This window comes from Anthonomus grandis, chromosome 9 (genome assembly GCF_022605725.1).
Source record: "Anthonomus grandis grandis chromosome 9, icAntGran1.3, whole genome shotgun sequence".
NCBI lineage: Eukaryota > Metazoa > Arthropoda > Insecta > Coleoptera > Curculionidae > Anthonomus > Anthonomus grandis.
This window is the reverse complement of record NC_065554.1, coordinates 11,681,654-11,699,496: the sequence shown is the minus strand read 5'-3', so window position 1 is coordinate 11,699,496 and position 17,843 is coordinate 11,681,654. Positions and strand designations below refer to the sequence as shown.

The following is a 17,843-nucleotide window of genomic DNA, read 5'->3' as shown; positions in this document are numbered from 1 at the left end:
AATTAATTAGGGAATATTCTGAACTTTTCAAAGCTTTTAAACAACCATAATTAATAATTAATAATACAAAATAATGTAACTTTTCTATACCTACTTTCTTTTATTATTGTTATTGCTCACCTTCTAATATCCCTAGGAAACGAAAATAAACTTTTTCCAGCGACGCTTTTGGCAAAACAATGTGACCCCTATACGCACAAAAAGTTGGCATTTTAGTTTTTTTTTTTTAAGTTTTTAGCACAACACAAATGAAAGAAAAAACAAAGTCACAGAGTTAAACTCCAAAACAAGGTAATGTGTAATACCTAATTAACAAAAATAAAATAAAAAACGGCAAATTACAAAATATCGCAAATATACACACTAACGCTCGTACTAATACACTAATTATGACCCGATACCCCACGTGGGCGACGACAGTTGTACCCGTTAGAATGGGGGTAAATGGGAGGAGCCTGAACGAAAAACCGGTTCGGTAAAAAGCGCTAGCCTTCGCTTCTGTGAGATCGTTTATTCTGTGGCATAAGTGAACATAAACCTTATTATAATTATATATATGGCAGGATTATAACATAAGAATAATATATATTACCACCTAGCACACTTACGCGTATCTACTTCTTTTCAAATACGTCAATATTCGTCGAAAATTTTATTAAAATGTCATTGCCATCAAGCTTCTTTTCTGGCACTTCTAATTTTGCGATAATGTCTTTCAATTGAACGTCTGCTATGTCATTTACGACTTCACTGAAGCGTTTGCCATCAATCGTCTTTAGAAATTGTACTCTAACGTCTCCATCTTCATCTATATCGCTCTGGCACACACCCACATAGCGATATTGTATAACATTTTTGCCAGACTTACAAGGCAGATGTACCAGTATATACGAAACAGCGCAAATGTCTTTTGATGAGAGACCAGTGATAGCACTACTCGTACTTTCAGGAAATGTTTCTGCTGGTAATCTCGAGGCAACAGACGTGGTCGGAGCTTCATCTTCCCAAGATTCCTCATCGGACTCACTATAAACATCGGAAACGCTAAGTTTTGTCCTATGTGAAGCATGTTGTCTGATCAGATGCTGAAGGCACAGATACATTAGGACACAATTTTTTGTCGGGAACCAAACGTATGAGTGGTTCTAAATCTTCATCGTCCCAATCAATTTCTGTAGTAGTAGCAGAAACATCAGAGCACAGAGTTTCTTTGTCTGCTGAAAGTAGAAGTGTAGGCTCTAAATCTTCATCCTCCAAATCACTTTCCCTTTCTGAGACAGATTTTAAAACCAGTGTGTCCTGGACAAGAGACTGAGAAGTTCGCGACACAGTTATGCTGTTGCCCTCTTTAGATTTGAAGAAATGTTTTGATTGAATGCCTGGTATATTCTTCAGCCCTTCCCAACTCTTATCTAACATAGCCTTTTTAGCTTCAACTTGTTCCTTAGATACAAATATAAAATAAAGGTTGGTAGAGAGACTGCGCGCAAGGTCATAGAATTCTTGGGAGTGAATCCATGTTCTACTTTGAGTGTATTTAAGCTTGCCATTACATACCGATTCTTGAATTGAGCTGCGCAATTATCGCTGAAGATATATATAGATTTAATATTGTCGTTATTTGACTTGATGCACTCAAAAATTTTCTGTAGAAAGAGATACACTGTGTATTTACTATGGTTTAATTCATCACTTACTATGACCACGGAATGAAGTTTGTCGAAAGTCCAAATACAGCACGTAAAAAGCGTGACTTGCCCATGAGTCCAATGTGCTGATTGTATTTCGTCTTGACTGACAAGCCCATAGTTCTCGGCAAAGTCTATTTGTACAACGGCTTTCTCGCTGGTTATGTTTTGTTTTGCATTTTGAAAATACTCGAACTGAACATTTTTAACGAAAAAATGCAGCTTGAATTTAGCGGTGTTATCACGTAGTTCATCTAGGGCTGCATCAAAAAGTTTGCTAACTACGATCTGTTTTGGTCTCTGGCGCAGAAAAATCCATGCTTTCCAATTAACACTAGGATTTGAATCTACGGTAATATCCCAAATGTTTGATTCCTTGCAAACATCGCAACTGTTGGACATGCAATCTTCATTATCCACACTACATGATACCTGGTTCAGCAGTTCTCGGTGTGCTTTTGGGAAGTCTGTTGCATATTTTGAAATTGAGAGAAGAAGGTTAATATAATTTGAGTGTGTACATACACATACATTATGAGGCGTATCGTTGATAAAAATAAATAAAATAAATTTAGATACCTTGAACCCTAGGCTAAAAAAAGGTACTCTTGGTCATATTTGGTAAGTCATTGAATTTAAAATAATACATGTTCCTAAAAATACAGTGGTGTCCTAAAAAATATTATTCCTTTATATTATTCCTATATAAATGTTAGTCCTTACAAAATATTTCTTATTTATTATACGTTTATTTCTTTTTTGTTATTCTTAAGATAAAAACTAAACATAAAAAAAAACTAAAAAAATAATGTAAACCAATTGTATTGTACCTGACTTATTTATCGGAATTTTTGCATTTTTGAACGCATTATTGTTACAAACGTTGCTATACCCCAAATTTAGCAAATACCTATCATTTAAACCTAATCTTTCTCAACATATTCATCCTTTATTTGATAATATTTTTTTAATTTTTGTAATTAACATTACTTGTATTTTAACTTTTAATTTAAATTACGTCAAAATATGGAGTTTACTTTTATTGAGTATGCAGATATGCATCTTATGTATGGTGTGGCGTCTTGCAATGCATTGGAAGCAAAAAGATTGTACGAAGAAAGATTTCCCAATTAGCATTATTCCGGATCAGAAAACATTTCAACGTGTTGATCAACGTCTAAGGGAAACTGGTAGGTTTCTGTTTTCCACTCATTAAGGTAATACTGTTAAATTCCCTTAATGCAATTTTAGGATGTTTTGAAAAAAAAAGAATAATGGTGGTCGGAGGAGAACAGTGCAGTACAGTGCAATTGGAAGAAAATATTTTAGACGCTGTAGCTGACACTCCTACAACGAGTACCCGAAAATTTGCCGCCCAGCTTCATTCGTCCAAAACAATTGTCCATATGGTACTTCAAGAACAACTGTTGTACCCATATCACTTACAAAAAGTGCATGAACTACTGCCCAGAGATTTTGCTCCTAGAATACACTTCGCAAACTGGCTGTTAGATAAGCAGCGAAATAACCCTAACTTTATCAGCACGATTCTTTTTACGGATGAAGCAGGGTTTACCAAAAATGGAATTGAAAACTTACATAACTCGCATGTATGGGCTGATGAAAATCCCCGTGATATCATTATTTCTCATCATCAATTCCAATCAATAAATATCTGGGCAGGAATTATTCACAATTTTTTGATTGGGCCATTTGAACTGCCACCACGTTTAAACAGAGAACTTTATTTGGAGTTCCTCCAGAACAATCTTCCAGATTTATTCGAAGATTTGCCCCTTGCAACCTGCCGAGATATGTATTTTATGCATGATGGAGCCCCACCCCATTTTAGCCTTGTTGTAAGACACCACTTAAATAATACTTTTGAAAACCGTTGGATAGGTAGAGGAGGACCTGTTGCTTGGCCTCCTCGGTCTCCCGATCTAACGCCATTAGATTTTTATCTATGGGGTCACCTCAAAACCTTGGTGTATTCCACCCCAGTCGATACTCGGGAAGAACTGCCCCAAAGAATTACATTTCATTGTGATAATATAAAAAACAATCTTGGGTTATTGTGGCGAGTGTAGCAGTCCTCGATTCGTCGTGCCCGCGGATGTGTTACGAGTTCACGGAGCCCACATCTAACCTACTTATGAAGTTTTTAATAATTAATTGTTTATTGCTCGTATTGAAGAATTTAACTTTTGTTTACATATTTGGTTTTTGAAATTTTTTTGTAAGTTGTTTTTTCTAAGTTAAAAACATATACTCATCATAGGTTTTTTTTTATTATTTTGTAAAAGTATTTTTTAGGACACCACTGTATTTTTGGGAACATGTATTATTTTAAATTAAATGACTTATATCGAAATTTCTCTGTTATTTAAATAACTAGCGTACTTATCTCATTTAAAAAAAAACATTGGCTTTATTATTATTTTTTTTCTCCAAAACGGTTCATTTTATCGATAATGAACAAGAGTACCTTTTTTTAGCCTAGGGTTCAAGGTATCCAAATTTATTTTTTTTTAGACTTTAACATACAGGGTGTTAAAAATATACGCACTAAAGTGTACAACCTAGTCCGCAACTGGTAAAGTAAACAAGGTAAATGTATTTTAAGGATGTTATTTTAAGAGATCCCTAATAGTGTTCATCACCTAAAATTTTTATTAAATTCTACCGGGTAGTTTAAAAGTAATTTATGAAAAACCAATTTCCAGCAGCGTCCTTTAGGAGGCTGTATCTTCGTAAAGAAGGCCTGTAGGATTTTTTTTTTTAGGAACGTTCGGTATTATTTTTCGATGTTCTACCTGAATCCGAGAGATTTCCCACATGAACCGGGACACCCTGTATGTAAGGATTCTCATATTTGTTGAAACTTTTTGGCTTTTAAATTTAAAAAAATTAGAAATTCTGTTAAAAACTTTTTTTTTAAATTTTAGTTGTGATTTGCACCTTAATAATGAATTTTTCAAAAAAATTAATTTTGTGCAAAATACTTAAATTAGGCTGAAGAAAACTTACTTTTAATTAAGTATCAATCATACTGTGTGCGAACATTAGCCTTTGTAAATATGCCAGAATGTATTTTATCTGTGTTTTCGTGTATCTTTTAGTCCTGCAGATAATCTGATAGAGATCATAGAAAATATATAAATCGATCGTCTGAATTAGTTTTTTCTGACCTTAATCCAACAAAAACAAATTAATCAAGTTTTCAAACTGAGGTCACGAGAAATAATTCACATTATTTTTTTTATGTTTTTGAATCGACTTTTTTTTATTATTTTTGTTTGAATTAGGAAATTTAAAAAAAAAAACAATATTTTTTATATTTCTCATATTTTTAGGCCTATTAGATTTATGGTGGAAGAAACCAAGGAATATTGGCTCTGCAACTGCAAACAAACAAATAACAGACCTTTTTGCGATGGTTCACACAAATCACAAAGGGTTCAGGATGCTACATCTATAGTTAGGCAATAAAGCTAGTTATTTTATACGTGTAAATATAAGGTAGTAAAAAAAAAACAACTGTAATGTATTAAAAAAAATGCTAAATTGAGTCAGACATTTTTATTATTAATATATTATACAACCAGACAACTACACAATATGTGTAACTATGTCCCTTGGCGTCAAATTGCAAAATTCCGAACTTACTATACATGTTTTAGTTACAATAAAAAATGAACGGAACTTTGCAACGAAGCCCCGTTTTCCTTAATTCAATTAAATCTGGAGAAAGTAGAATTTAAAAATACAAAAACTTTACATTCACCCCTACAGCCGTCCAAAAAAGTGATTTTGAGAGTTTCATAAGCACTTTGTTGGATCATATAGTGATTTACAAGACAAATTTTGCATTTATTGCCGAAAAACCCACCCTGGATAAAATGTCTACTAGATATAACATAAACCGATAAACTTCTAAACAGGGAAAGGATGATTGAAAATACCATAATTTGGGTATTTCTTATATGGTTAATAATTTTACGAACATTAACTTTATTGCAATCTCAAATATATACCGGGTGTCAATCGGATATTACTAGCCAAGCGATAATTTTAAAATTCGATGTTTTATGGTTAAGAGGGGGCTATTTTGACCAGAAGGCTCGAAAACTTTTAATGCAAACTAGTCTTAACCGCTTGAGGTTAATCTCCATTCGATTATAAATAATTTTTATTCGAAAACTTTCCTTATATCTTCAATTTTTTTACGAGATATTTCGCATTAAAACTCCCACGGTATCGCCGCATCTTTTGATAGGTGCCGACTTATCGATTAGACATGAATTTCATTTAATTAAAAAAAATATTGGGAAATTACGAATAAAAAAATTTTCTTATAAAAATCAAAAAGTAAATATTCAAAGCACTTTGCCTTTAAAACTTGTACAGATAACAAAACTTGAATCTCTTATTTAGATTCTTCTGAAAAAGGGTTTCATTATAAAAACCAAGTTCATATCACTTCCGGTCAAACCGGAAATGGTATTCAATTGTTTAATATATGCTAATTTAGCAACCTTCTCATCAAACATACTTTTTTTGAGGGACACCCGGTTAAGTATTTGAGAAGAGTATGTATGAACAGGTTTATACATGACAAAATTATTTAGAAATTAAAGAATAGACCTAAGTGAAAATTGCTGTTTCACTAAAAATGTTTAACATTTTCAAAATAGGCAAACCATGTTATTTAATTGACACCTAACTAAACTTGATTTTGATTCTTTAATAAATTGCAAGCTTAAACGGATGCAAATTTAAATTTGAGAAATGTCCATGCCAAGTAACTTGACCCTACCTCACAAAAATGAACCTACTTAAAATTAACCGTGTAAAATAAATAATTATTTATTCCTTAAAATGCATTTATTTTATAACTAATAAAATTTAAAAAAAGAAGCAGCGTCCAATACATTTATCACACAGCAGCGATAGTATATTTTATAAGGTTTTTATTATTTTTACTATTTTTTAGTTTCTTTTATTTTTCGAGTAGTTATGTAAAAAAGTACATACTAAAAATTATTACCTAAATGTGAGTAGGACTTATGCGACAAGTATAAACGATAAGTCTTACAGAATATTCGTAGTCACATAAGCTTAAGTAAACAATGGCAATAACAAAAAAAAAATTGCGCATCATCCGATACATTTTAAAAATAGAAAATTAAAACCTACATACATACCGTTCAACAGAATAGACAAAAATATAAGATGATTTGAATAGTAAAAATAAGTTCTTAGAGTGGAATAACGTAATACTAAACCTCTATATTTGTCGTTTTGATTTTAAATATATTGAGTGTTATATACAGGGTGGCCATTTGAAAATGAAGCAGAGCCTAATTTGGGTCCCTCAGAACATTTGCGAAAAAATTCTCGGACCCGTCAATTTTTTATTCAAGGGGGAACCATTTTTTTGCTAGTTTCGCCCCCCTGAGGGCAAAGCCCTAGCGGGGGTGACAAGGGCCCCCAAAATTTTAAATGGAACGGTGGGTCGAGTGATACCTTATTTTGAAGGTATTTTTATGTGGATTATAACCCTAAAGTTTTAAATCGTTACTATTTGCCTAGTCGATAGAGGGGCTAATAAAAGTTACAAAAACATGTCAACATTTTTTATGAAAAAAAATGCTTTTAAATTTAGCAGTTAAATAAATACAAAAAATTTTGTTCTCCTACATTGTGAAGCGTACTTTCTGTTGTTTTTTTTTTAATACCCGTAGGTATCTATGCGAATTCTGCAAGGGAACTCTTGGTTATTGTTGAGACTGTTATTATAGCAACATTTTGAAGTTTAATAGTGGTTGTCAATTACTGCTGTCAGATCATAGTGTGTCAAACAAATAGCTCTTTAAAGTTAGTTAGTTACAACATTGAGTGTGATAATGGTTTATTCACTTGCTGAAAGAGTTGAAATAATTTCTCTTTTCTTTGCGAACAATGAAAATGCTAATAGAACTGCCCAGCTCTTTAACACACTACAACACCCTAATCGACAGGTCCATCGCAAGTTCCAACATTTTGGAATTGGTTCAAAAATTTAGGGAAACTGGGTCTGTGGCTAATAAAAAGCGCGAAATGGATGGTGAATGAAGCTTCAGAAGTAGCTATTTTAGGCCATATTGTGCAAGTACCTACACTGAGCACAAGGAAGTTATCAACCGTGTCTGGTATTAAGAGAAGCAGCATTCAGAAGATATTAAAAAAAAACAAGTTTCATCCGTACAAAATGCATCTCGTACAAGAACTAAACGAAGACGATTTTGATAGGCGAGTACAATTTTGTGAAACTATATCTGAACAAGCCGCCAATGATCTATACTTTCTATTTAATGTATGTTTTTTCTGACGAATGCTCCTTTTTCCTAAACGGTACTGTGAATCGTCACAACTGTCGCTATTGGGCTGATTCAAATCCCAGAATATTTCGAGAGGTGCATACACCTCACGTGAGGCTGGCATTTTTGGTAAACATACCGTAGGCCCCTTTTTTTTACCTGGCGATTTAACAGGAGAGATGTACCTGGAGTTATTAAAAAATACAATTCATCCAGCATTAGTGGAGATACTAGAAAATAACAACGAGTACTTGGAAAATCGTCTAGTATTTCAGCAAGATAAGGCGCCACCCCACTATGCTGCAAGGGTTCGTCAATATTTGGACCAAACGTTTCCAGGACAATGGATTGGAAGAAGAGGAGCTATTGAATGGCCTCCTCGTTCCCCGGACTTAAGCCCGTTAGATTTTTTTTTATGGGGCCATTTAAAAACTAAAATTTATGCTAGTCAGCCAACATCGCTAGACCATTTGCGACAAAGAATAATTGATGAATGTCGCAAATCAATCACCCCAGAAATTTTGCAAAATGTACGGGAAAGGTTTGAACAAAACCTGTATTATTGTATGGAAGTCGAAGGCCAACATTTTGAACATTTACTTAATTGACTTTATCTTTAAGCCCTTTATTTAAAATTATACTTTTTAACATTTTTTTGTAACTTCTATTAGCCCCTGTATCGACTAGGCAAATAGTAACGATTTAAAACTTTAGGGTTATAATCCACATAAAAAATACCTTCAAAATAAGGTATCACTCGACCCCCCGTTCTATTTAAAATTTTGGGGGCCCTTGTCACCCCCGTTAGGGCTTTGCCCTCAGAGGGGCGAAACTAGCAAAAAAATGTTTCCCCCTTGAATCAAAAATCGACGGGTCCGAGGATTTTTTCGCAAATGTTCTGAGGGACCCAAAATAGGCTCTGTTTCGTTTTCAAATAGCCACCCTGTATATTGAGTTACTTAAAATATTTAAACAGCGACACAAGAATCAATATATAATTTCCATTTTTGCCCGCTTTAAAAAAAAAGTTGCTATGTTTAAACATTTAAAGTAGACTCAGAGTTGAAATAACAAGTTCTTGCATTTGGTTCATCTTAATGGACACTCTGTAAAATTTCGTTAGTAAAAATTTTCTTACGCCGCAATAATCGTTAATAGCTAAAAAAAAATGTGGCAATAAACTGAACTAAAAATTAATTAATAAAATCATACGCACAGCATAGCAAATATCCGTTACGCTCCTTCACAATATAATTTACAAAAACCGAATAAACCTTTAATAATAAACACGGAATAAAACAAAAAAAAACTACTAGTATTATGTTTACAAATGTATGGGTGTGTGCGATACAACAATCATTTTAAGAGTTCCAATTTAACTTGTCACTTTCACCTGGTTTTCTATGGCAGTTCGTCGCATTCGCACTACCGGGTTAAATTTTTTTGTACTGTCGAGGGAGTGGAAAGCAAGAAATGAGCTAAAAACTATACACTAAGTAAGAATTATATTTGTTATGAATATGTTCGTAGACTCGATAAAAAATTTAATTCACACATTAAAAGTCGTGTAAAATTGGAATAAATGATATTGTAAAATATTGCTTTTATTTTGATGTTTCGTTTTGATAAATAAATTAAGTATATGATACGTTCCGACAAACTTTATGTCACAGGTTGCTCAGGAAAAAATCTGATTAAAAACAAACCTGCAAGTATTTTTGTGAGGTTTCTTCCACTAAAAAATATTAATATTTATAGACATTCGATCTTTCTTCTAATATGTCAATCAACCAAGGTTTTAACAATGCTGCAAGATACAGAATTATTTTTCATATTTGTACCTATATTTCCAGGGTTTACAAAGTCGTAGTTTAATCACCCATTTGGGTATCATCAGATGAATAAATATATCCTTAAATATTAGTGATTAAATTAAGTGTTAATATAAGTGATTTTAACTGCCTTCAAACTTACATAGCTTCATTTTTGCAATGTAGGCGTAGAAGTTTCCTTACATACAGGTCAGGATCCTTTTAAGGGGTCTTAGGAGAAGTCATAAGCAAATAAATTGCTTAATAATGTATGGGTCCAAAGTCTACGGTTTTCAAGATATTTATATTGTTATTATTTTTTTAAACTCTTATAATTAGATTGACATCCCTAAAGTTAAAAAAATTATTATTCAAATGTATTTAAAAAGTATTGGTATTAGTTTACCCAATAAAACTCTGAAAAACAAAAAAAAACTCTAAACATTTGACAATTAGAGCTTCAAAACTGCACAAGTTAAAAAAGAAAATGTTGACCATAATTTTCAATGAAAATTAATCTGAACGGAATTTAATCTGCGTAATACTTTACAAACATCTACAACTTACTAGCTATCTAATGAGATATAAAAATCGAACCAAAATTTGAAGAACTATGAAAAAATAATCTATAAGAACGGATTCTAATATCCATATAGTATAAATGAAAGAAATAAAACGTTCTACATACCTTTACATAAAGTCGCATTTTATTCCTTAACCCATTTTTTACCAATGATACGAAAACGCAACAGTCATATTAATTTTTTTTTCATAATATAAACAAAATAAAAAATGAAATATCTAACGTTACTATAGTATTTACTAAGGTTGAACTAAAAAGATTTTTAAAACACTCAATAAATAAACCAGTGTTTTGATTTTTAAATTTTTATTCCAATTCAAGCAAAATTTTAATGCCTAAACATACTTTCGAATATTATTGTTTATTATTGGTAAGCATAATACAGGCGAGATTTGTTTAGCTGAATCGTATTGCTAACACATGTGTGTATTTACCTTTTTTTTACTGACAACACAAAAATTTTACAAATTCCAAAATACTTGACTCCAAATTGTAAATGTTGCGAAAACGCATCACTGGCAAAATACGTTATCTGTATTTTGGTCGAAATAGCGCTCGAGTTGCCAACGGTATCAGCTAGAGATATTGCGGTCTAGGCTTGTCTGTGTGTTTGTGTTTAAGAAAGTTGTTAGTGATATTGAATTTTAATCGGTGCTAAGTGTATGTGTATTTTCTAAAAACATGCCTAAATTTTTTACGCAAAAAGAGCTGGAGAGTGTGCTTTATATGAAGTAGTAGATGAATTGGAAGCAGAACATTTCGGAGATGTTGGTAAGATCTACTAAGTATTTTTGTTAGGCCTGTTATGTAGACGGAAATTATTTTAGTTGAAATTGATGCTGTTTATATTCCTCCAGAACCAGATAGCTTGACTGACGAAGAAAATATAGATGACGATGTAATTGCTGTAAACGAAAAAAATAGCCAAAATGATGTGGACATAGCGGGCATATTTGAATTACAGATAAGACAGGACAATGAATTTGACTGGGATTCGTCTGATGATGAGAGTTTGGCAGAAAAGAAACGGAAAAGGTCTAACACCAGCCAATTTCAAAGTAGGGAACCAAAATGGAAAAAGGGTTCAATTCCTATGATGTCCCAGCCTATTTCGAATGAAGGCCCTTCGCTTGAGAAATTGGTAGATTTACTCCACGGAAAGTCACCTTTAGACATTTTCTTTTTGTTCTTTGATGACCAAGTATTAAATCTTATTGTAACATTTTCGGAAAAATATGCAAAAGATAATAATCGACATGACTTTGAGTTGGATAAATATGAATTACTAAAGTTTATAGGACTGCTAATATTTACAGGTAATAATAATATAATATATAATATAATAATAAGCTACCACAAACACAACTATATTGGTCAACTGATGAAGACAAGGGGATAGACATTGTGAAAAAATGTATGAGTCGAAATAAATTTTACAATATTAAAAAAAATCTCCATTTGTCAGATAACGCACAATTAGATAAAAATGATAAAGTTTTGTAAGCTTAGGCCATTTTTTGATCTCATAAATCAGAAAATGTTGCAGTTTGGTATATTTTCACACTGTCTGTCCATTGACGAACAAATGGTTCCTTACTTTGGCAGGCACTCCTGCAAAATGTTATTAGGGATAAACCCGTTAGATTTGGTTTTAAATTATGGTGTATTTGTTCGTCTGACGGTTATTTATATCAGTTCATTCCATACGCCGGAGCAAATCCAAATAAACAAAAATCTGTATATAGGTATCTGGGTGGGCAAGTTGTTGTTGATTTATTGTTTATAGTGAATGACCCAATGAAGCATCAAGTATTTTTTGATAATTATTTTTCTTCGTTTCAATTATTTTCATATCTTACCGATAAAGGTTATTTTGCGAGCGGAACTATAAGGGAAAACAGAACCCTCCGCCACAGCATAAAGAAACCAGCAGTCGCACTCCGGTATAGCAGAATCGCGGGGAATGGGTCGTTGTGCGGCTGTTTTATGTAAGAACAATTCAAATAATTGTGATTTGAGTTTTTTTAGATTTCCGAGAGAATCAGAAAGGTAAGTACATAGCAATAAGTTATCTTGAATATCATGATTATTATAATTTATAATAATTACTTCGTATTATATAATAGAGAAAAAACAGATCTATACAGGGTGATTTTAACAGTGTTGCCATATTTAAAAGATTTGCAAAATTGTATACTTTCACTTTAGTTGGTACTTCAGGGTATTGGTACTTGGTCCGCAAGTTCTCTGGCGGTGTTATTTATAACATTAAGGAGCTAATTTACCCCTAACATGATTAAATTTATGAGGTTCAGCGTAATCTCGAACGGGACCTGAAGAAATATTTGTGGCAAAAAAATTGGGGCACCTGAATTTTGTGCCATTTTTAATATCTTATTTGATTTACTCAAATAAAAATACAACTTTTTCGTATCTTGCTTATTTTTCGAGAAAAAAAAAAGGCCACTTAATTGCATATCCCTGGATCACACACGGAATTTGGGGAAAAGTTTCTTTTGGAATTTATTATTAACTAAGCAAGATACGAAAAAAATTCAAGAGACAAAAAAGTTTTATTTGTATAATCCACAGAACATAATAATAATTGCACTAAAGTCAGTGGCGTATATTTTAGTTGTTGTTAAATTTTAACACCCTGTATATTGAGAACGAAGAATTTCTGGACATATGTTTAAATGAACTTTTTGTTTTAAAACTACTTAAAGAATGGTCTCTTAAATTTATGGTACATACCTAATTAACTTCCTGCACGTATTCTTCTATATCGTCGTTGTTAGATGTAGAAATGCGATGTTTATTTTTATTTAAATATTTTGTTAATGTATGAACTTTATTAATATTAAAAAATAAATATTTGTACTATGTAGGTATTTTTATTTTACAAGATAATAATATCTAAAAAAATGTTTAAGTCCGGCTCTACCCAAGGCAAAAGCCGCGTGGACCGTAGCGAGTGTCAGCGGCATCCCTACTATAAGCAAATATGCCGCGCCTGCGTTAGTACACATCCACCGAACTCGCTTATTCAAGCCAATGTATTTTTATTGAAGTGCGACTGCTGGTTTCTTTATGCTGTGCCTCCGCTGTCCTTTAGAAGGGACCAAAAGTGTTTCTAAACAAAAACGCGACTACTACATTTCGGCACATGACACTGTCAGTGGGGTCTCATTAGTTAGATGGAACGATAATTCAGTGGTCATAGTAATAAGTAACCATTACAATGACGAACCATTATACAGAGCTAAAAGGTATGACCGTAAAGCAAAAAAAAGACAATCCTATTCAGCAACCTAATGTTATCAAGATGTACAACAAATCCATGGGGGGAGTAGATCTCCACGATAACGGGATAGCCAATTATAGAATAGGGATATCTGGAAAAAAGTGGTGATAGCACTTTAGTCAATTGTTGGAAGGTTTATAACATTGTCAGTGACAAAAATATTAGTCAACTAGACTTTAAATCGTACATTGCTCTTCGCCTGATAAAAACTGAATCTTCCATTCGTACATCTATTACTACCCCTCAGGCAGTTCTTGAGCAAAGATATGATAATATCGGTCATATTATCACTAAATCGCTCCACTCCAGACGTAGATGCAAAATATGTAGTCAAACGGTATTTTTATGTAAAAAATGCAACGTGCCCCTCCATACCGATTGAATTACGTTTTTTTGTTCATATATTTAGCCAATGATGCGAAAACGCAACATGCCCTTTTTTGGAAGTTTTTGAATGTAACTTTTTTTTTGTCTCATAATCTTCTTTTCTAACCTATTTTAATACAAAATAAATATTGCTATTCGAAAAATTGTTGTTTTTTCATGCCCTGGTAAAATATGGGTTAAATGGTTTTTTACAACGTGTGAATCAAAGTTTGATCCAGAAGGTATAACAATATACCATAACTAGTATAACAAATAATCAAAGAGTTAGAAAATCTTAATAAATAACGACCAAATTCACAGCGGCCACTTTCATTAAACGTATGGATGGTAATTAGCAACAATCATTTAATTAGCCCACATTTTCTCCCCCGACAATTTTAATGGAGAATTTTACGAGAACATTTGTTTGAACGTCTTAAAGATGTGCCTCGGGCAATAAAATGGGTGTCCTGCACATTTAATATTACAGTAAGTCTAGTGGTAACTAAGTGGTTAGATGCCCAATCTCCTGATCGATGCACTGGAAGAAGTGGACCCATTTTTTGGCCAGCAAGAAGTCCAGACCTCACGCCTATGGATTTTTATCGTTGGGGGCATATGAAAAGTCTAGTGTTTGACGTGGATCCTGTGGTAAATGTTGAAGACTTAAGAAGTCGCTTAATAAATACTGCAAACGTTATTCACCGTCAAGTGACTAGCAGTGTTGTAAAAAGCCACCAAGAAAGAATGCGACTTTGTCTAAGAAATATAGGCTCTCATATCGAACATCAATTGTAAAGGTATTTATAATTTGTTCATAAAGAATTTTCTTTACATGTTGATTTTTATATTTCATTAGATAGCTAGTAAGGTGTAGATGTTTTTAAAATGTTACGCACCTTAAGTTCGGGACTAGTTTTTTAAAATAATGATCAATTTTCATCGAAAATGATGGTAAATGTTTTTTCTAGCTTGTACAGTTTTGAAATAGAGTTTTATTAGGTAAAACAATACAAACATTTTTTGAAATAAATTTGTATCTAAATTTTTTTTAATATTAAGGGTTAATCTAAGACTTTATAAAAAATAACAAAAAAGTAAATATCTGGAAAATGATGGGCTTTGGACTCGTACATTATACCATCTTTTGGATTAAGTTTTAATGGGCAACAAACAAACTTTATACCCAGATGAGCCAAACAGTTTAATTGCATGCTTCTAAAACCTTGATTCTTGTAGTTTCCTTTATTGCAAATATAATATTAAAGCTATTAAACACTATATTTTGAATTACTTTCGAAACCTTTATAGTCTTGTATTTGAGTTTATTATAGTGAGTTAGCCATGGATTTCGTAAATTACATTTTTAAAGTACCTATTTTTAAAGAATATATATATTTTAAAAATAAAACATAATACAGTAGAGCCTCGTTAATACGAACACAATAATCAGAATTGAAAAAAACTAATAATGTATCTTGTAATCCCAATTTTTATGTATGCGCTAATCCGAATGTCTTAGCCAGATTTAACCAGCTTAAACTACATACAATGGTAGTCCCAACAGGTTGATTACAAGAATACAGCTACAACTTCAGTAGAAAAGTTGTAGCTGCCGAGTACAGAGTCGGTGCATCGATTATGAGTGACATCAATAAGCGCAAATAAAAAATCGGGCTGTAAGTATTTTTTGTAATTTTTTATGCATGTGCTTCGCCGAGTATCCTGAAATAGAAAAATGTAGAAACATGTAGGCAAAGATCGAGGCATATTTTTATGTCATACGAAATCTTGGCGTCAAAAAGAAAGCAATTCTATACCCAAAGTTATGGAAAAGATCATTTTATGGCTCATTAGTAGAGGTTGAATTGCGAAGTTAAGAAGCGGGCTTGGTAAGAGCATTACAAATTTGCGGAGAAAATTATCCTGCAATGAAAGCGCTATTGACCCTTTCATACTGACGTCGGAGAAAGTTGGGAATTGAAAATTTTTTCCTCTCAAATATATAAATGAATAACTCAGCTTTGTACTGGAGAGAAAACTCCTGTCAGATCAAACATTAGCAGGCTTTTATGAAAAATCAGCATCAGGAAGGAAAACGTGCAACGCATGAATGACTTCTAGTATATTTTATGTGAATATGAATGAAATTCATGAAATATTCATATTCCACCACAAATTCCTGCCTCAGGTACCTAAATATGTGTCTTAAAACATATTTAAAAGAAAAAAATGTACCCGCACAAGTCCTACTTGTCGACAACTCCACCAACCATGGAAGTCGAGAGAAACTTGTTAGTAAAAATGAATATATTACAACACTTTTTTTTGCCGCTGAACTGCATAGCTCATATTCAGCCATTTAATCAAAACGCTATTCGCTTAAAAAAGTAAAAGCTATTTTATAGAAAGAGTTTAGTAGGACACACTCTTTCCAGTGATCAACAAGACGTTGGTAAGTTACCCAGGAATATTACTCAGAAATATGCAATGTGCCCGCTACATAACACCTGGAAAGTTTCCCTACACGTTTTGCAAAAAATGCTAGATCAAAATTCTACTCAGTGAACCCGCGAATATGTTGAAATTAGACGACGATCCTGGTGATTTGATACCGTTGAGTTTGGTGAGGCGAAAAATGTTGAAAATTCAACAAGAAATTACGGTTTATTTAACATTATCTTTTTCTATTTATCATTATATTTTTTTTTATCATTATCTCATATATGCTATATGTTCTTTATCACAAGAATCCTTGCATGACGAAGAAATTAAGGTTTGGATTGAAAATTATAAATCTTTATTGCCGCTTGAAGAAGGTACACTGGAAGGACAAAAAATTAGTCATTTAAAGATTATAAAAAATGAAAACGCGAGTAATACTTTAAATGTGGTCCTGGGATATTTTAGTTCTGCAAAGAATAAAAGAGAGTGCTTTTTTGTAAAAGCAAAAAAATTGAAGAAAAAACAAAAATTTCAAGTTTTACAAGAAATATTAGTTGTACGTGTTTATTTAATAAACAGTAGTTGTATATATCACATCTTCTATAAATTGTTAAAAATAAACTAGTCCGATTTTTTTACTAATCCGAATCACCCTGGTTTTAATTAGTTCGGATTAACAAGGCTCTACTGTAATGGTGAACTAATAGCCCCCTATTAAACAGGCAAAAATATACACCCTTCAAAAAAAATGCTATCTTCATGTCTTTTTTTAATAAGTCCTACAGATAAACGAGAAGTCAATCCTTATATCTTAGAATTTTCTTCTCTAGTACTTATGGTAACCCCTTCAAGTTATAGGCACAAATATAATAAATATAACCCCGTACATTCAGTGTGATTACCTTTGCCGCTCTAAAAATGTGTAAAATCAAACCGAAATAGCCGCAACTTAGCCGGTCGTCGTTCAAAACGTTTGTAGCCTATTCCTAGCTTGCCACTCCCTCGGGTGCACCCCGTCATCACTACTATTTCCAAAACACTTAGCATGCGCAGAAAAGTCTCTGGCCCCTTAACCGCCGCCATTTTTTTACTTTTTAGCTGCGGCCAGAGCGGAAAGAGACTGCGCCAGTTTGAGTCTGTCTCATTCACGCGATTCCGCCAAGTTTTCTTCGCGGGGCTTCGCACCACCGAAAATAGCCGCGTTCCGCGACGAATCTGCCACGCTGTTCACCGGATCTTTGACTGTACGCGGTAGCAATTTAAGTTTCGGCCTGCCCGTTGTAT

The 17,843-nt window shown here is 32.9% G+C and overlaps 2 protein-coding genes across 2 annotated transcripts in view; one reads left to right on the top strand and one right to left on the bottom strand.

Annotated features, from left to right (window-relative positions):
- Window positions 1-5,259, top strand: part of LOC126740810 (CDGSH iron-sulfur domain-containing protein 3, mitochondrial) — a 22,956-nt gene extending 17,697 nt beyond the window's left edge. The window contains exon 4 of the mRNA XM_050446994.1: window positions 5,045-5,259. Coding sequence (XP_050302951.1) covers window positions 5,045-5,180 — 136 coding nt within the window. The 3' untranslated portion in view covers window positions 5,181-5,259. The remainder of the gene's footprint in view (window positions 1-5,044) is intronic.
- The window catches only part of LOC126740809 (eukaryotic translation initiation factor 4H-like), a 35,460-nt gene continuing 22,872 nt past the window's right edge, over window positions 5,256-17,843 (bottom strand). The window contains exon 5 of the mRNA XM_050446993.1: window positions 5,256-17,843. Within this exon, the coding sequence (XP_050302950.1) occupies window positions 17,701-17,843 (143 nt within the window). The 3' untranslated portion in view covers window positions 5,256-17,700.